Source organism: Lactuca saligna, chromosome 1 (genome assembly GCF_052625555.1).
Source record: "Lactuca saligna cultivar CGN05327 chromosome 1, ASM5262555v1, whole genome shotgun sequence".
NCBI lineage: Eukaryota > Viridiplantae > Streptophyta > Magnoliopsida > Asterales > Asteraceae > Lactuca > Lactuca saligna.
The window spans coordinates 21,743,536-21,763,129 of record NC_136417.1 but is presented as its reverse complement, the minus strand read 5'-3'; the positions used below and the strand labels follow the sequence as shown (position 1 = coordinate 21,763,129).

Here is a 19,594-nt window from a genome sequence, read left to right as displayed (position 1 = left end):
CTCGTCGAGTTGGCCGATTATTTCTCCGAGAACTCGTTAGTCGGTCCCTTACTAAGGTGGGTTACAGAATCTTAAGTACTCCAACTGATAAGTATTGTAAAACCCAGTCAACTTTTCGATTAGTATGTATAATATACTTAACGATTTATTATTTAACACACATGAGATTATATATATATATATATATATATATATATATATATATATATATATATATATATATATATATATATATATATATATATAGTAATGATCAAATAAGAACACGTAAAAGGTTGAGAACGCGAGAACAATTCTGAACCAATCAATATATACGAGCATATTAGTAATTGTATGTTTTAATTAAATTAAAATTCAATCAAATTCCCTAAAATTTAGGGTGAGTTACCAAAAAAGAAATAAATATTCGATTTTTTATTTTTCTTATTAATGAAATACAAAAAACCAATTTTACCATTTTTTTTAAATATGAAAAAAAATCTTAAAAAACCAAATATTTTGCTATTATTTCACGTTTTTTTTTTCAAAAAAATGAATATAAATCGAACCCAAATTAATACATTTGTATTGACAATTGATTTTTTTTTCAAAAAAACTTATAGTACTCCAATCACAATTTAATACACATCAATCTACAAGTAATCCAATTCATTTTTTTAATCAACCGAAAAATAAAAAGAGTACAAATTATCATTTGTTCATAAAAAGAATACATCTAATCATAAATAAATACACTCGTTAACAAATGATTACAATGTTATTCACAAATTAATACATTGCTATTAACAAAAGGGTAACTTGTTATTCACAAATGAAGAAATGAATACATCTAATCATAAATAAATATACTCATTCACACATGAATGCACTGCTATTCATAAATGAATATGATGCTATTCATAAATAAATACATATTCTAACATAAATGAATTCATCAAAAAATAATATAACTTACATCTAAAAAATAAAGAACATAATACAAATTTTAATTCTCCTCTAGCTCCAATTCTTCACCTTTCATCTTCTCAAACAACTCCAAAGGACCTCCAGGAAGTACTCTCAGAACCTTAATAGTCAACCAACCAACATATTTTTGGGTCAAACTAACATAAAATTGATAAAAGCACACACCTGAAGAACAACTCGATGTTCAAAACTACATAAATCAATAAACACAAAGAAATGGGAATTTCCATAAATAAATACGTTCATTCACACATGAATGCACTGCTATTCACAATTGAATACACTGTTATTCACAACAACATAATATTGTGTTTGAAGATCATGAAAAGAAAAACAAAACCTTTCCCGGAGTTGTAGAGTGAATAGATCCATCTGCTTCCTTTCCTTGCCAAAGCCTAAGTTTGTGTTTCCATGTCTTGAGTTGTTTTTCAAATTAAAGAGATGAATGGTAGCCCCACCAATTAATCCCTCATTTTATCCCACAGGAAACATCCCAAACCTAACAATAAATGAAACTAAACAATAAAAAATTCGGGAATTCTTTGTTTTACTAATATGAAAGTCATATAAATCTTGAAAAATGGTGAAACTAGTAGCTTACGGTGCATAAATATCATAAATATTTGATCCCTTCAATTCGTACAAAATTGATTGAATAATGAACTCTAATAGATACCAAAAATCATATTAGCGATTCGTAAACAGTAACTCTAAGTAAATGACTGGAATTACAAGGAAACTCACATGGGTTAGTGGAATTAGTCGAAGGTAGATTCCCTTCTAAATTTTCGATTATGAAAGTAACCGGAAGATTGATATCGCACGATAAAAAGAACGAAACACATTCCACTAATACGTCTTTGTATTTCGCTTTCTCTCAATCGATCTCTACCCATCTGTTGTTTCTCTTGATCGATCTACATCCTTTTTATGCATATCTGCCATGGATTCTCATTAAACATGAGATGGGTAAAAGAATAAGATGAACTAAGAGGATGTCGAGGTTCGATGATGAGAAAAGTAGAGTGGTGGCATAGGGATTAGGCGGTGAGAGGATGAATATGTCGATTGTCCGTTCTATAAGATTAGGTCAACAAAATAGAGGGATATAGAGTAATTATAGGAGTTTACAAAATTAGGGTAATGCTTATTTACCTTAATAGCCTTTATAATTTTCTTTAATTTAAAATTTAAAATTTAAAATTTAAATGTATTAATAATAAGAAAAATAACAATTAATTATAGCCACACATCTTAAAAATTAGAAGGTCTAGATCTGTTCTCGCGTTCTCAACCTTTTAGGTGTTCTCATTTGATCATATATATATATATATATATATATATATATATATATATATATATATATATATATATATATATATATATATATCTTAAATTTTCTGTAATTATTCATGAAGCGAAACCATTATGCGTTTTTCAGTTTTTGTATATTCACATGTATCTAATTGTGTTATATATTTCAATCAACTTATGATTTTGATATATATAAGTGCCCTAAAAATATTTCTATATGAATTTACCGAATCCGAGTACTACCAGTACTTCCTACTCGGTAGTTGGCCGAACAGGTAACGAACAACGAGTTCTACAACCTTTTTTATGATTTTAAATAGTAAAAAAAAATATTAAGTCTAATTATAAAAAAAAATTATATTAATACGATAACATCTAAATCTAAGGTCTAAATTTAATCCCTTAGAAATATCAACAATCAACATGTTTAATTAATTTATATATATTAAGTTTTTATTTATCTACTTTAAATTGTTACAAAGTAGAGCATGAGTCAGTTTAATTAATTTTAAAATTCCGTAATAGAAATGTTCTTTACGTGCAATAAATCAGAAAGGGACAAGAGAAAACGAAATTGTTTTCCCTCCTTTCCACGGTCTTCTTCGGCACCGCCTCCATCACTCTCCTCCGTTCCATGGCGAGAATGCTTCACGCTGCATTCACCGGCTCCGGTTCAGTTTTGTTTTCCCAGAGACGTAATCACAGTTCGTTTTACAGATACAATCATATTTCTCCTCCTTTTCATTCGGAATCATCGACCGATGTTTACTCAACTGTTCGTTTATCGCGTTCATTATGCTGTTCGCATTCATCATGGAAGCCATGGGTTCGGATTTCGACTCGTTTACCGGTTATAAAGCGTGAATCATCTGATACTTTTGAAGTCAAAACGACGTCCGACCCTGATAGCGCCGATGAAAGTGATACGGCGGCTGTGGCGAAATCGAAAATGGCCGAAACGCTAGTGCTTGGATTGTTGTTCGGAGTCTGGTACCTTTTCAATATCTATTTCAACATCTATAACAAACAGGTTTGCTCGATTTCTTCTTCTAGGGAAGCTTTATGTTTCGTCTGATTTTGGTATCTAAACGATGTATGGAGTACAAATATACATAGTCATATATGCATGTGAAATGCGATTTAATCTCGAAGCAATCGTGAAATTAAATGATTTGTTGATTTACATGCTCGCTTCCTCAGCCTGTGTGTAAATATCGAGTTTCTTCCTGTTTCGGATCATGTATTTACAGTGATTTTGGAGAAACTCTGTAGAATCAGTTCTTCATTTCTTTCGTGACTTCAAAATAATCATCACATGCAATTGTAAATCTAACAATTCTGTTTTTGCTAAATGCTTTAGTATATATCTAGGTTCTATTAGAATTGTAAATCAAACATTTCTGTTTTTTGCGGGATGACTAATATGGTGCTACCAAACATAACATGATGTACGTAGACAAGATGATGGATCTACAAAAGGAATAATCAAACAGTGAAGTGGTTCACTGTTTTGAACACATACATGATAGTAATTAGATTGTTGAGATATCAAAGTGAGAATAGTATGCATGATTAGTTTCACCAACTAACCATTGAAAAATATCATAGTCTGAACTTTGAATAGTTGAATACCATTTGCTTGACTTTTATTGAATATATGGATAAAGTTTCATTGAAGCTAGGCTAATTTCTAGATTATTTTCTTTTTTTCTAAGGGCTGTGTAATTTAACCATGGAAATACATTATATACAATGATTATAGGCTGATTTCCAGTCTAATCACTGATGTTTATTCTCAAAAGATCTATAAATTAACGTGGACATACAACATATATAAACATCAGACATAAAAGATCTTTGCAAATAAAGACAAAAATAAGATCAGGATATATAGTCTGAGAAGGCAGGTGATTAATAAGATTAACTGCTGAAGATACAACTTCAACCCAAAATTAGGGGGAACTGAAGAGTCAAGTAACAATAAAAATATTTAATCAGCAATACCCTTGTCAAAGTAGTCTCTTAATGGATTTATCATTATTTCCTCTAAATTTTTTGGTCTGAAGAATTAAGGCAATTCATCCCTGATCAATGTTTACAGGTTCTTGAGGTTTTCCCAAATCCAGTAACTTTGACTGCAGTTCAGCTTGCTGTTGGGACTACCATTATATTTTTGACATGGGCATTAAATCTTCATAAATGGCCAAATATCAGTCGTACACAGGTATGCCATTCATATGAAGAAATTGATCAGATATATTTTGTTGATGCTAATTTAATTACTTGTATCCAGCTTGTAGCAATCCTGCCATTGGCTGTAATGCACACATTAGGCAATTTTTCAACTAACATGAGTCTTGGAAAAGTTTCTGTTTCATTTACTCACACAATCAAAGCAATGGAACCATTTTTCACCGTTATACTGTCTACTATGTTTCTAGGAGAGGTTTGCTTTCTATCTATTTACATACATTCCTGTCTATTTATTCTTTTAATCAATTTACACATTTGATGTTGTTTATTTTCATTTAAAAGTTTTATATTAACATATCTTGTCCCATATATGTACTGAATCCTATTTCCCCCACTGAACAGATACCAACAGCATGGGTAATGAGCTCCCTTGTACCTATTGTTGGGGGAGTGATACTTGCATCTCTCACTGAGGTGTCATTCAATTGGTGAGGACACAATAGCAACATACTTTCATTTATGTGTGTACTATATTTTCCTGCTTATATTTCTTTCTGTTACATAGCATTGTACTTATAAAGAATTTGTTATTAATGCATTGTACTTCTAAAAATCTCCCAATCACAGCATTTTGGTTTCAATTTTTTCCTTATTATGAGACTATACTACCCAATTATAGCAGTGAAAATTGCTTTTTGTTTGGATGACACGGTTATAACTGGGTAGAATTTCAATTTCCAAAGTAGAATGCTGTAATAGGAAGAAATGATAGTCGGATGCTATGATGAACAAATCAATGGAAGTATGTTGCTATGTATTGCAGTTAACCCAATAACAAACATGGCATCACTATCTTAAATTGTTATTATGTTGTGATGTTTTGCATTTGGGAAATAGGCCTGGGTTTTGGAGTGCAATGGCATCCAATTTGGCAAATCAATCACGCAATGTTTTGAGTAAAAAAGTTATGGTTCAGAAAGAGGTAATCTATTCTTGGCTAATAGTTATTTCTGTTTATTGATGTGGCATCATGAAATGCAAATATACCTAAGAATCTTCAAATTTTACAGGAACCATTGGACAACATTACCCTCTTCTCAATCATAACAATTATGTCTTTCTTCTTGTTTACCCCTGTTGCCTTACTCGTTGAAGGAGTCAAATTTACCCCTTCTTACCTACAATCCGCTGTGAGTATAATTTTAAAACAAAGCAGTAATTTTTGTTACCCTGTGGACTGTGGTTTATATTAATAACATCAAGCCATTTATTCCCTCTTTACATTTTCAGGGGCTAAACCTCAAACATGTGTACATTAGGTCTCTCCTTGCTTCAATCTGCTTCCATGCTTATCAGCAGGTAATCTAGATTCTAAATCAATACAAATATACCTATACTTTGGGTGGGCTTTAATTTTGACCTGTTTGACCTAATTCCTTTATAGCTCATTTTTTGTGATTTTTATTTCACCAGTTTGATAAAATTTGTTACACAGGTTGCTTACATGATACTGCAAAGAGTATCTCCAGTTACACATTCCGTAGGCAACTGTGTGAAGCGCGTAGTCGTCATTGTATCCTCTATTTTCTTCTTCCACACACCCGTCTCACTTATCAACTCCATAGGTAAATTTACTATAATGCCCCTATCTTTTTTTTTTTCCTTAATTGTCAATAAGCCAAAATCCAACACTTGCAATTTTAATCCATCTTATTCAGGGACTGGAATCGCCCTTGCCGGAGTATTCCTATACTCACAGGTGAAACGCATCAAGCCCAAAACCGCATAAACTTGTTACTTGTGTTTACGATAAAATTTAAAATTTTTTGGTAATAGATTCCACTACATTGTTGTTAAAAGACAACAATGCCCTTTGGTAGATGTTCTGAGTAAAAAAATTTGATTCCGGTGAGTTATACAAGTAACTTCCAATCGTTGTTTTAGTTGATTTTAAGGTTATTAGTGGTACCGATATTGAAGCACAATGTACTATCTTTTAAGCAATAGAATTCTCTGGGATCTGTGATTGATTCAATCAACACACCTCTTTATTCAGTAAAGTATATATATATATGCATAAACTCTTTGTAAACTAGAGATTAACTTGGGATATAATCTCCATCAAATCAAGCTGTTTCTTCTCACCACCACTGCCGCCACAGTTCACCGGAGGTATCTCTTCAGGCAACGAGTCAATGGTATCCACTCCCAGCAACTTGTGATCAAGTGCAAACTCTGGGACCTCATCAAAGTCAAAGTCAGGTACCAACCTATCACTTAAGTCAAACTCATAGTGGTCAGTGATAGCTATCGGCAAAGGGTGATTGAGGAGGTGGTTATTGTTGTTTACTGATGATGATTTTCCACGTGGCAAGTTTAAGCTACGGATGTAGTTTTGGAGGATTGGGCTTGGTTTGGGCCACTTGGATCGACATTTCCTCTTGGTGTATTGCCTTCTCTTGGTTGCGTTCCAGTGGTTCTTGATGGAGTTCTCGGTCCTTCCAGGTAATTTCTTCGCTATTTCTGACCATTTGTTTCCTATCTCTGCGTGAGTTGTGATCAATATCTTATCTTCCTCTTCCGTCCAATAATCCTTCTGGAAAATTCAAAATTCACAATACAAAGAAACCAAATATGTGGAAATTTGGTGTTTTGCATTCCAAAGACAATTGTTAGTTTGCAGTGCAAAGCCAAACTGATGACAAAAAAAAAAAAAAAAAAAACTCAATCGTCTAAATAATGAATCGGATCATATATATCTAAACTTTTATGTTATTTTCCTTCTGCATGCACGCCTAATAAAAATGATCAGCAGTCGCATTTTCAGGATAGTACATGGTGTCAATATTTACATATCTTCTGTCTAATTGGTATCACTATATGATCCAATCCATGACTTCTTTTGGAAGAAGATCCAATTATTTTTCTTCAAAATCTTTTAATTGATACTCGATCTGTTGATGTTTTGATTTTTACTACAGATCCACATCTCATGTTTAAATAGCATCAAATGTAGTTAGAAAATAATTAGCAAGTTATAACCGGATGCGTTTTTTAATACAATTAATCAGAATGGAAATTGGGAAGCAACCTTGATGTCAGGCCTAAGATGATTATGCCATCTTTCTCTGCATTGCTTGCCAATCCTGCCTTTTAACATTTGAGCGATATACGACCACTTCCTCTCTCCATGCTTTTCCACCAAATGCTTTAACACCCTACAACACACCAAGAATTCAAAAATGTTGAGAAGAGTATAACATTAATTAATCTATTATTTTTGCGTTACCTATCTTCTTCTTTTGTCCATTGCTCCTTTGATGAATTGGTTTTCTTTTTCCCATTACTTTTTATGATACCACTCTCGCCTGTCACGCATGATTCTTCATCTGCTCCAAAAATATTCGGATCACCTACATTCACAAAACAGTCCAATCCGGATACACCCATCAGACTTTTGTCCACGTTGGTCAAACTCCCACAACCCATATAATTCATCATCATTCCACAACTATTTTCCAGTTCAAACGGCTTAAACTCAAGGTCATCCAACCCATTTGAAAATGTGCCAAATGGGTCATACCCATACCCATACCCAGAAACATGGATACCATAATTAGCAGGGTGAAAAGTAGATGGACACATTGGAGGAGAATCGTTTTCTGTTTCACGGTTGGGTTTTAAGTGGGGGTTTGAGAGAGGGAGTAGTGGATGTGGATCTTCTTTGAAAATTGTTTCAAACTCCATGACAGAAAAAAGCATCGACAACCCTTTGTCCCTTTCGCTCGTTTTCGTTTCTGTTTTTTGTTGTTATTTAATAGGTGAGGAATTAAGGGAAAGCATTAAATTTTGTATTTATTAATTTGGGAGTATATTTAAATTCTCAAAATCTAAAATAATGTACAAGTTTAATTGCCTAGTTAACAAATTTTAAAAACAATAATCTTCAAAGTTTTAGCTATGAAAATATTCAGGCTAACTTGAGGGTGTTTATTTTTGTTGACATTTTTCCAATCTTGCTATAAATTAATTTTTGTAATAGAAATCATTTTTTGCATCAACTCATTGTTGCTCGAACACATTCTTAAAAGTCCTTTACTGAAAATGGTCCTAAAGATAACATTTGCTTTAGTCGTCTAAATGGTGTTCACCGATATGTATGGCTTTAGTGATGTGTTCACAGTGCTAATTGCACATAACATGCAATCGTTTTTAGTAACCAGCTTATATAACAGAAACTCAAGGTAACCAGTGACATACTTAGTAAGCAATCTGTAAATTTGATTTTGATTATTAGGAGTTGGTGATGTTAATTGGGAAAATATTATAATCTTGTTATCTTAAAAAAAAAAAAAAGTTCCTCATCTAAAATACAAAATATTGAATACTTACTCCTAGTCTCCTAAGGTAAATAAATTGTTATGTTGAGCGAAAAGACTATAGTTAGTTGCCTACGTAGTATAATTTACTCAACTTGCAACTATAAAATTTGTGAGGAATTCATATTTCATGGACCAAGCTATGGAAATTACATAAAAAAATATTAAGATATATTTTAGAGCATATTTCAGGAAATTAGAAATGATTTTTGATTATTGTCCAGAATGTTATTACGATCAAATTTTATAATATGCAGCACCTGGTCAAAGGCCTACAATGTTTATCACTGATTGTGTGTTCGTGTGTTGCTTTGATGTATTTAGTTTTATGAATCTCATGTATTGCTCTAGAATAACTTTTATCTTAATAATGTCATTTGAAATTAATATTCGTTGAATTGACCAAGATACCTTTTACTCTTGGATAATTACTTATTAACATTAAATATATACTTAATTACGTAACCGATGCTCCATTGTCTAATTTTCTCCAACATACAATTTCCTTAAATGCAAAAGGATCAATGAAAACACAAACGTTAGTTACAAAATATACAACTTATGTCACAAACATCTAAAACGTGTATAAACGAGGTTAATTACAACTTATATAACAATGTTAGAATTTGGGCCAAATTTTTCATTAAATTTATATGGTCCACACAAAGTGATCGGGGGGCTCGACCCCATTGTTGACTTACTACATCCGCATAAAATGTTCACCAATAGGATTCGTTTTTTCGTTTAAAATGGCACAATAACGTCTCTCTGGGCTTGGTCTTTTTTGGCAACTTTCAAACTTGGACCATTTGAGTTTGCATGTTCATTGACTTTTCGGTAAAGTCAAGTGTCTAGACTCTAGAGGGATACAGGAGAGGCTCCATGGGTATGTACGCCAGGGTTAGAAAACACTTAAAATGGACAAATTTTGGTTTTCCCATTATGCAATTTGCTTTATACATAGGTTACACAACCATCCAATTTATCTAAGTATTTGACAGATATAATTATTTAAAAACTACATTAAATGACCAAAAATAACATTCATATGAAAAAACAGAGACATCTTCTAAAATGACTTGCGTTATGTTTAGAGGTGGGTGAATATATAGTTTTAGTTATCAATTATCATTTGACCTCGTGTAGTAATTGATAATATATCAAATCTCATTAACCATATAATTTCGTGATATATTCTTACATGAACATAACATGTAATCTCCATGCTAGCAATGTGTTTAAAAAACATAAGAGCCAAGGAATGAAAAAGGATTCAAGATTCTTGTGAAGAAAATATAATATAAAAAGAAAAAGATTGATGTTAGTACTATACTATTATTACTATTACAAGCATCTTTGCTGGAAAGCCTTTTCAGGGTTGTGAGGATCAATCTGTGAGTGATGAGGGAAATCAAGAGGCATTTCAGAGGCAGAAAGCCAAGCTCCATTGAATACTTTTATAACTTCTTCGTAAACAACCCTATTCCCATCTCCTGTTAGATGCAGTCCATCACTGTAAACACACAATTTCCATTGCAAAACTAATTATTTTCTCAAATATTTTCTAATTCTTGTCTTAATTGAAAAAAAAAATTACTAACCTAAGGAACTTTTTCTGCCATCCCTGTGTTTCTTGCATCTTGGACCATATGTTGACTGAAGCAACACCGAGTTCCTTAGCCACCTCAACACAACCATTTGCATAAGTTCTTGTGACTTCATTTGTCCTTTCAGGAATTTTCATTGCTTTTTCGCCATATAAAGATCTGTTGCAATTTTTTAGTAACAAAAATATTAAAACTGGATTTGGAAATGATAACTAAAATGGAATTATACTTTGCATATTCTAGACGCCCTTCTTCGTCAACTGGTGGAGGAGTTATAAGCACTATTAGCATTGTGGGGGAGCATTCCTGCATTACAAAATTGATCAAATATTGAGAAACTAGAAACTAAATTGAATTGAAACTGGAATTAATGAAAAATATTAAATGGGTAAACCTTTAAATGATGAACAATTTTTCTCAAATTTTCTTTGTATTCTTCTAGGGGGACATGTTGGCGTTCACTTGTCCTCCCTGAAAGTGCAGCATCATTAGCACCATAAAAGACTGTAGTAGCAATAGGAGGGGTGGTAGAATCCTGCACAAAACACTACCATTCAATGATCAATTGTCTAAAATACCCTTCAATCATGTCAAAATGTCACTCATTGAAGATCTAAACAAAAACATGGTTGAATTCAAAGTTTCCGACCTCAAGCATCAAACATTATTCTATATATGTTATAATTTGCATCTTGAGTAACTTTTTTCTTTTAAGTAATTTATCTTGTTCAATCAGATCCAGCCTAACAAGCAATAATTTCAAACAGCAGAATCATTATAAATTCTAAGCCACATTATTCAAAGTTAAGATGACACAGCTACCAGCTCACAGCAATAAAGTTCGCGATCTCATTTCAAAATCTGTTCCCAGATTGTTTGTAGATACAATCTTAACCCACACGATGAACAATAGAAAAACTAGTTGAGGGAGTATATCGATATGAATTACCAGAGGGAAAATGTGGTTCAACAAGAACAAAGCCCATCTAGTGTTGTATCCGCCATACCCTCGGACAACTATATCAGCCTTTTTATAAGGAAAACAAACGAGTCAGGAATTTGCCATATTTGCAACAAACGAAAGAATGTTTTTCAAAATCTGAGTACTGGGGTTTTATCTTAAGATAAAGGGAGCGGAAAGGATTGAACCTTGCGAGAGTATGCATCGGTTAGAGAAGCACCCCATCCACCATATCTGAAGGATTGGTCTGTTATTGAATCCCCAAACAATACTATTTGAGGCCTCATTTGATTCTCTCTCTAATCTCTAGTCTCTACACACGCGATGGGTGTTTGAAACGCCGAAAGTTTTAAAGAAAAGATGGATCTGCAGACTCGTATCGTCGGTCATACTCTTCACTCAACCAAGCAGAAGTAATTTTGCTTATCTTTTTCTTTTGGGATAATTGAAAGGGTAAAGAATCTTAATTTTTTTAACATTTAGTCGATGAGTATTTTTTTTTTTATCTATTCGCTATTAAAAAATTTAGTGACTAAATATGAATAAAATTGAAAGTTTGTTTCCCTCTAAAAAGTCCAATGACTAAATGTGAACAAACTTCCTTTTATATTATGTTTTAGCAAATTATTTATTTTTGTTAAATTGTAGCAACATTTGTTGATGAATAAATCTATGAAATAAAAAAATAAAAAATAAAAATAAAAAAAAACCCTGAAAATCTATTTTTTTTTTTAAAAACAAAAAACCGAAACTTAAATGAAAAACTAATGGTTTGACATTTTCCAAAATAAAAAATAAAAAATTTCAATCTGATTTTGGTTTTACAAAAAAATGAATCATTCTCATTGATGTAAATTATGACCATTGGTTTGGAATGCGAAATTTATGACATTCCATGAATACGTAGTTACAACATCATCTGAACTCGTAATTCATAGTAAGAGGTTAGAGTATCATCGCACGAATACGTAGTTACAACATCACCTGAACTCGTAATTCATCACCTACAGGTTATGGGTATGTTGGTGTTTCCACTAGGTTGTCTAGAATAGTCCGTGGTCGCCATCTATATTCTGGTAGATGACTACGTAACGCCCGCGTTTCCATACTAGGCATTATCATTGATGTAATAGTCTAGGTTAACACTTGTAACTCTTTTTGGAGTATTAATCATGAAATATTTGAGTATTATGTGAATTATGTGTTTATTTTCTTAATTATTATAATTTAATGAATTAAGAATAAAATAAGTGTCAAATTTGAAGTGTGGGATAAGCCTGATATCTTTGCATAAAGATGTAGTTGTTGAAACAAGGATTCCGAAGATATAAAGAATGCCGAAATCCGAGTTATAACGAAGAAGTTATGACTTGTCGAAGTTTCGTGATAGAACCGGCAACGCTGAATGAGTAAAAAGTGAAATTTACGTTAGAGCGATATGTAGCCTTAGCGATCTAAACGAAAGTCGTAGAGTTCGTTAAACCGAGAGCGTGCATAAAAAGAACGCCCAAATTTGACTTCGTGTGAGGAAGTTATGATTTTTCTAAGTTTCGACTAACAGTATGCAGCTCAAATACTCAATTTGAAACCGAGTGGTTTTTAGCCGAAACAATCTAAACGAGAATCGAATATCTCGTTAATTGTAGTGAAACGATGAAAAGATAGGCGGAAACGGACGTCAGATGAAGAAGTTATGAATTTATAACGGAGTTTTCCTGTCCCGGTCTACTAAAAATAAATAATAAAAATAAAAGTCAAAATTAGCCGACGGAGTCTAAACGAAAGTTGTACAACGTAGTCTCACCTACGCGTGGATATAAAGAACGTCGAAAACAGAGTTCGTATAAAGAAGATATGAAGTTTTGAAGTTTATTAAATAATTAAAATATAAATTTAATTATTAAACCCGATATTATCCGAAGGGGAGTCACCGGACTTATCCGGGTTACGCCTAGCGTACCCCGATGCACGCACCGCCTCGGACTCGAGTGCTCCGATGACGCATGCAGTGACGTTTCCGAGACAGTACGCCCCGCGTAGAGCATTATGCCCAGCGTAATGCGAGGCTTCAGCCCCCTATAAAAGGCTTGCTAGGGCAACCGAGAGTTTTGCTCTTTTTGTCTTCTCTCTCTCTCTCTCTCTCTCTCTCCCGTTTTGCATCGTTTTGCGTGCCAAAAGTATCCCGAATCCCCGATATTAATCCCGAGCCCAGAAGATCCCGAGAAGTGCAATTCCCGAGCCGAAGCTCTGCCCACGAGGAGCCCGGTTTTTGTGAAGATCTTCCAGATCTGCCGAAGAATACTACTTCTACAAGCCGTAGTGTTGTCCGATCATCTTCTGATCAAGCGAGTGTGTGGTTACTTTCTTCTAACGCATAATTATGAAGTATTTTATACGAAATACGTGTCATGTGTATATTTTGTTGTTATATGCGTGAATGCATATTCACTTTCTTCTATCTCATAGATATGATTTATTCTCTATGAAATATGTGTTATGTGTATGTGTCTCCTCTGTTGTTTGAAATATGTATTGAATGAGAATGTTATACAGCTTTTAACTATGTATAAAAATATATTTTTTTATCTACTAATATGTTGGGTAGAACATGAGTTGATAGTTGTGTGATAAACAGATGAGAAGCTTCGATGTTGTTTTTGCTTCAGTCATCTAGCGGAGTTTAGATGACGACCACAGACTTTTCTAGACAGTCATGTGGAACGCTAGCAGGTTCGCTACCTGTAGGTGTTAATGAACTTGGGTGTTCATTCGCTGTACTCCATCCCCCTCATGGTTGGCTTATTTGACATATATTGTCGGGAAACCCCCGAATGCATGTGTTGTCATCCCGATAAAACATTCTAAGACTAGGTCCCTTGTGTTATTTGTTTTAGGAACGTAAAGTGAGAATAACGGGAATGAGTAATTGAGTTATTGTTGGTTAGTGGAATTAAATATAATTATTTATTGTGGGTTGAAAACCCTATATGTTCACCATGCTCCCAAACCTGACCCACTCAGTTTATTTGTATTACAGGAAGTGGCGCAAGGGCATAAGATGGATGAATCATCAAATAGTTTTGTTTACAAGTCTGTATATGTATATATTTGTTGAATGACTGTTATCGTTTATGCTTTATGGTCTGTATCGGAACATGACATCCCGAGTTTTGATTATATAATGAAAATACATTTCTTTTATGAAATGCTTTGGTAAATATTATTTTATCACGTTTTATTTTTGGGAAAAAATTCCGCAACTCTTTCAAATCAAAAGGATTTACTCTGAAATTATTTTAAAAGCATAAATGAAAATCGGTCTTTTCTGGCTGAGATTTTGGGGATGTCACATACTACATCGCCACATTGCCGGTTAAGGTTATGGTATCTCCTTTCATCCTACATCACCTATTCATCATCATCTATTTACCTAGTTATCATCACCTATCTCTCATCAGTTTATTTCACCACACACCAACTATTTCATCTACCCATGTTTCATCCGCAACATATCTGTATATATAAAATAAATATATCGTTTAAATCTTTTAAAACATGTATAAAATCGTTCATCCAGCATAGACAACAAATATTCAAATAATATGCACACATAGCACGTAATTTATATAAATACTTCATATCTATGTGTAAGATGAAAGTAACTATATATACCATAAAAATCCCATAAATGCTTCCTAACTTCAAACCCCAAGGTTTACTCTACTAAAGCTTCATATTCTCGGCTCTCTGGACCTAAAAGGGTCCAAATTCCTAACTTCAAACCCCAAGGTTTACTCTACTAAAGCTTCATATTCTCGGCTCTTTGGACCTAAAAGGGTCCAGATCTATAACACAAACTTGCAAGAGGGGTTTGAGGCATTCAAAACCCCAAAGATGAAGTGATTCAAGCCCTAACCCCAAAATGGAATATACATAATAAGGAAGGAAAGGGGTTCATTTTTGTACCTCAGAATGAAGCTCCTTGCTTGAATAACTCAGAACAATAACCTTCCTTTGTCCCTCTTGTTGGAACTCTTCTCCTTTCTTGTAAAATCACACCAAAAAGCTCAAGATAGCTCTTCCTCTCACTCTACACACTCAAGCTTGCTAGGGTTCTCACTCATGGGAAAGGTAGTTGCAATTAAAGGCCAGAAGTGCCTTTAAATATGGCTTGGGCCCAAAGATTTAGGGTTTCTGCCAACAGCGCGAACTCGTCGAGTCGCCTCACCGACTCGTCGAGTCCATTCACTAATCCGAGTCATCAATCGCGACCTTACTCGACGAGTTGAGGCGTCAACTCGTCGAGTCTCTCTTCTTAACTCAAAAGAAAAATACTTAAATTATGATACTTGGAAATCCGGATATTACATTTTGTTTTTTTATTTCATAGATTTCTTCATCAACAAATGTTGCTACAATTAAACAAAAATAAATAATTTGCTAAAACATAATACAATAGGAAGTTTGTTCACATTTAGCCATTGAACTTTTTAGAGGGAAACGAACTTTCGATTTTGTTCACATTTAGTCACTAAACTTTTTTTCGTTATCTATTTGCAACTAAACTATTGAAACTGTTCACATTTTACCCTTATGACCGGTAACAGCCGGTCATAAGGGTAAAATGTGAATATTTTCAATAGTTCAATGGCAAATAGATAACGAAAAAAAAGTTTAGTGACTAAATGTGAACAAAATCGAAAGCTCGTTACCCTTTCAAGTCATTATCCCTTTTCTTTTTTTAGAGAACAAAATGACTTTAGGAAAAAAAAAAAAAAAAAAAAAAACGAAGGTAAAAGATGTTTGCTAAGAGTATTTTAAAAACAACTTTTAGGATTTTTAATAGAATGAAAACTGATTTTTTGAAAAATTCAGGAAATCCTGGCTTTTTGTAACTTTTTCCCAAAAATCTTTTTGCCCTCTGAAAAGATAAGTCAAACACCTCTTAACTTTTACGTCTGTTTCCCGAGTTTTTTTTTTTTTTTTTGTTTAATTCAAATTTTGGCAGAAAGAAAAAGAGCCAAAGAAAAATATTCATTATCCCATATTTCCGAGTTCGAAGAAATGAAAGAAAATTTTGAAGTTTTTGTAATTCCGAATTAGGATGAAGAATAAAAAAAACTTAAATTTTTTTTTCCCAAATCCGTCCAATTTGAGATGAAAATTTAAAAGGAAAATATGGCTCCAGAATCTTTTTCCTTCTTTCATTTTCCTTCCATTAATGAAATTCGAGAACACGGTTTTCTTTCGACACCTCTCACTTTCCTTTTGTATCCTTCCATTTCCCTTCTTAAGTAGAACTTGGGAACAATACGTCAGAAAATATGTAATACAAAAAATAACATAAACATAATTTATCAATATATATATATATATATATATATATATATATATATATATAACATTAATTTGAGGAAGCTTACATACAGTAAAATTTTCCATTTCCAAAATTGGCTATAAAAATTTATGCTTTCGTATTTTTGGCCCCTTATTTTCTTTTATTACAGTTTGTCATGTTATTTTCGTTTGTTTTGAGTCGGTTGCTCCTTCCACCGCCTCTCCCACCCAATCAGATGTTGTACCGTCATGGACATTAGTTATTATCTTTCTCCCTCGATTAAGGGGGTATTTAAAATTGTTTTTTAGCCTGAAAAGTCCTTTTTAACAAAATGACTTTTTGACTTATAGCTTTTTTTCAAAAAGAGATTTTAAAATGTGTTTAGATTAAATACGAGTGAGCAAGGGCCAAAAAGCCAAAAGCCACAATTTCCTGACTTTTAGAGGGTGTTTGACATTGTTTTTAAAACATCTTTTGGCTTTTAACTTTTCCAAAAAGTTGAAAAACATCCAAAAGATGTTTGGCTAATGAAAAAGATCTTTTAAAAATAATTTTTTTGTATTGAAGGAAAAGAGGGTGTTTCAAAAGTCACAAATTCTATATTTTTGTGACTTTTGAGACTTTTAACGTGGAAAGTTAACTTTTATGCCAAAAGCAAATACAAACACTTTTTTAAAGATTTTTTTTTGGAAAAGGTCACTAAACAAAAAGTCTTTTTTCAAAAAGGACTTTTAGCCTTAAAAAGTTTTCCCAAACACCCCCTTAAAACCACTCATTCTTCTTCTTACCAAAAGGTCATTCTAAAAGGACTTTTAAATGTGTCAAACACCCTTTCAAACTTTTAGCTTTTTGAAAAAACCGAAAGTGCAAAAAGTCATTTGAAAATTAATCTCAAACACCCTCTAAATCCATTCTTATTCCAAAGCTCTTTCTTCTTGGCTTCGCCGCTTCTGACCATTCCATTTGTAATCAGTGGAGCAAAAACATATCGGAGAGGAAAACGAAGAAATCGCCAAGGTCGTCGTTGTGTTGTTGTGGCTTCTCGACTCTCCTCGACAGCCTGTAACGACCTTCCCCCATTTATTGTGTATCCAAAGGTCTTTGATTAAGCAAGAGACAAACAATGAACGATTCTTTGTGATTACTGGTGAAGTTATCAATTGGTGCCCTACCCCTCTAACCAAATAAGTTTCTATTCCAAGTTATTCTTCAGTTTTGAGTCTGATAAAAAAACATCCTCTTGGTTGTCTGTGGTTCTGATCTTAATACACTCTATCAGTGTGTATTCCATTACAACAAGCAAAATCAGTTCATAATTTGAAGTCGGTTGCTTCTGTCACTGTTGGGGAAAAATATTGCCGACCACCATCACCAGACTGATCTAATACACAACTGCTTTGAGGGGTATGGTAGCAGTAGAAACGATAAAGAGGGTAAAGATGGTGGTGAAGGAATCTAATGCAGCGAGGAATCAGAGAGTGAAATTGTTGAAGAATTCCTTTTTCAACTCCAAGAGATGGATATTGTTGAAGAATTCCTTTTGTTAAGACTTGGACGCGCAAACATCATATTAGGCATGAAATGTATGGAAACATTGGGGACCACACAAATCAATTAGAAGGAACAAACCATTAAATTTGTAGTGGGGAATTAGATAGTGCAATTGAGAGGAGAGGATGCTCTGGGAAAATCATTGGTCACCCTAAAAACAATGAAAAAGGAACTAAAGAGGGAGAAGGAAAATATGATGGTAGAATTCAGCAACACAGAAACATACATGCTTAAAGAGGTACCCCAATTCTTAACTTGGATTCTCCACAAGTTTGAAGGAATTTTTAGGGAACCCAAGGAGCTTCCACCAAATCGTCATTTAGAACATCAGATTGTCCTAAAAGACGGTACCCATCCGATTAGTGTACGGCCTTATCCGTACCCTCACTTCCAAAAGGAAAAGAAGAGCGCTTGATCATGGAAATGCTAACGGCTGGGGTTATTCAAGTTAGCAAAAACCCATATTATAGTCCGTTGATTACGGTCAAAAGGAAAGACGAGTCATGACGATTTTGTGGTGATTACTGGACATTAAATTAGGTCACCGTTCCCGATAAATACCCCATTCCTGTCATTGATGAGTTGTTGGATGAATTGCATGGGTCGGTCATGTTTAGCAAGTTAGATCTAAGATCCAAATATCAACAAATCCGTGTCCAGACGCAAGGTTTTCCCAAGACTGCCTTCCGCACACATGACGGGCATTACGAGTTCAGAGTAATGCCTTTCAGTCCTACAAACGCCCCAACAACCTTCTAGTCTCTAATTAACGACATCTTTCGCCCATATCTGAGAAAATCCGTTCTAGTTTTTTTTATGACATCCTACTTTATAATTCCAACGAAGTTCTTCATCAAAACCACCTCACCATGGCTTTTGAAGTATTACAAAAACACCATTTGTTCCTCAATAAGAATAAATGTGCATGTAGGCAATGAAAGGTTTCCTATTTGGGCCATGAGATATCCGCCAAGGGAGTGGCTGCTGAAGCTTCTAAAATTCAATTTATGTTGGATTTGCCAAATCCAAGGAACATAAGAGAGTTTAGGGGTTTACTTGGACTCACGGGCTACTACAGGAAATTTGTTAAGGGATATGTTGAAATTGCCACGCCCTTAACAGATCAATTGAGAAAAGATTGCTATGGGTGGAATGAGGCTGCAAACAAGGCGTTTCATCAACTTAAAACAACTATGACCACCGTCCCTGCTTTAGATATGCTCAACTTCAAGAAACAGTTTATTGTGGAGACCGATGCTTCCGGTTATGGATTAAGAGCGATCTT

At 33.7% G+C, this 19,594-nt stretch overlaps 3 protein-coding genes across 4 annotated transcripts; 1 reads left to right on the top strand and 2 right to left on the bottom strand.

Moving 5' to 3' along the window:
• Window positions 1-2,835: 2,835 nt before the first annotated feature.
• On the top strand, window positions 2,836-6,512 carry LOC145028018 (triose phosphate/phosphate translocator, non-green plastid, chloroplastic-like). Its single transcript, XM_078976948.1, has 9 exons — window positions 2,836-3,310; window positions 4,382-4,504; window positions 4,574-4,726; window positions 4,876-4,961; window positions 5,371-5,455; window positions 5,544-5,663; window positions 5,764-5,832; window positions 5,969-6,098; window positions 6,192-6,512. Exons 1-9 carry the CDS (start codon window positions 2,915-2,917, stop codon window positions 6,260-6,262), a joined length of 1,233 nt encoding a protein of 410 aa, XP_078833074.1. The 5' UTR covers window positions 2,836-2,914; the 3' UTR covers window positions 6,263-6,512.
• On the bottom strand, window positions 6,464-8,269 carry LOC145028034 (transcription factor MYB98-like). Its single transcript, XM_078976949.1, has 3 exons — window positions 7,763-8,269; window positions 7,565-7,691; window positions 6,464-7,069 (listed from the first exon to the last, which is right to left on the bottom strand). The coding sequence occupies exons 1-3, from the start codon at window positions 8,233-8,235 to the stop codon at window positions 6,566-6,568; spliced, it is 1,104 nt and encodes a 367-aa protein (XP_078833075.1). The 5' UTR covers window positions 8,236-8,269; the 3' UTR covers window positions 6,464-6,565.
• Window positions 8,270-9,998: 1,729 nt separating this feature from the next.
• On the bottom strand, window positions 9,999-11,840 carry LOC145027992 (SGNH hydrolase-type esterase superfamily protein). Of its 2 annotated transcripts, none has more exons than XM_078976946.1 (6): window positions 11,609-11,840; window positions 11,409-11,486; window positions 10,854-11,006; window positions 10,689-10,765; window positions 10,454-10,618; window positions 9,999-10,365 (listed from the first exon to the last, which is right to left on the bottom strand). In XM_078976946.1, the coding sequence occupies exons 1-6, from the start codon at window positions 11,705-11,707 to the stop codon at window positions 10,197-10,199; spliced, it is 741 nt and encodes a 246-aa protein (XP_078833072.1). In that variant the 5' UTR covers window positions 11,708-11,840; the 3' UTR covers window positions 9,999-10,196. The 2 variants fall into 2 exon arrangements, with proteins under 2 accessions (XP_078833072.1, XP_078833073.1); XM_078976947.1 differs by having other exon boundaries at window positions 10,854-10,994; window positions 11,609-11,838.
• Window positions 11,841-19,594: the final 7,754 nt, after the last annotated feature.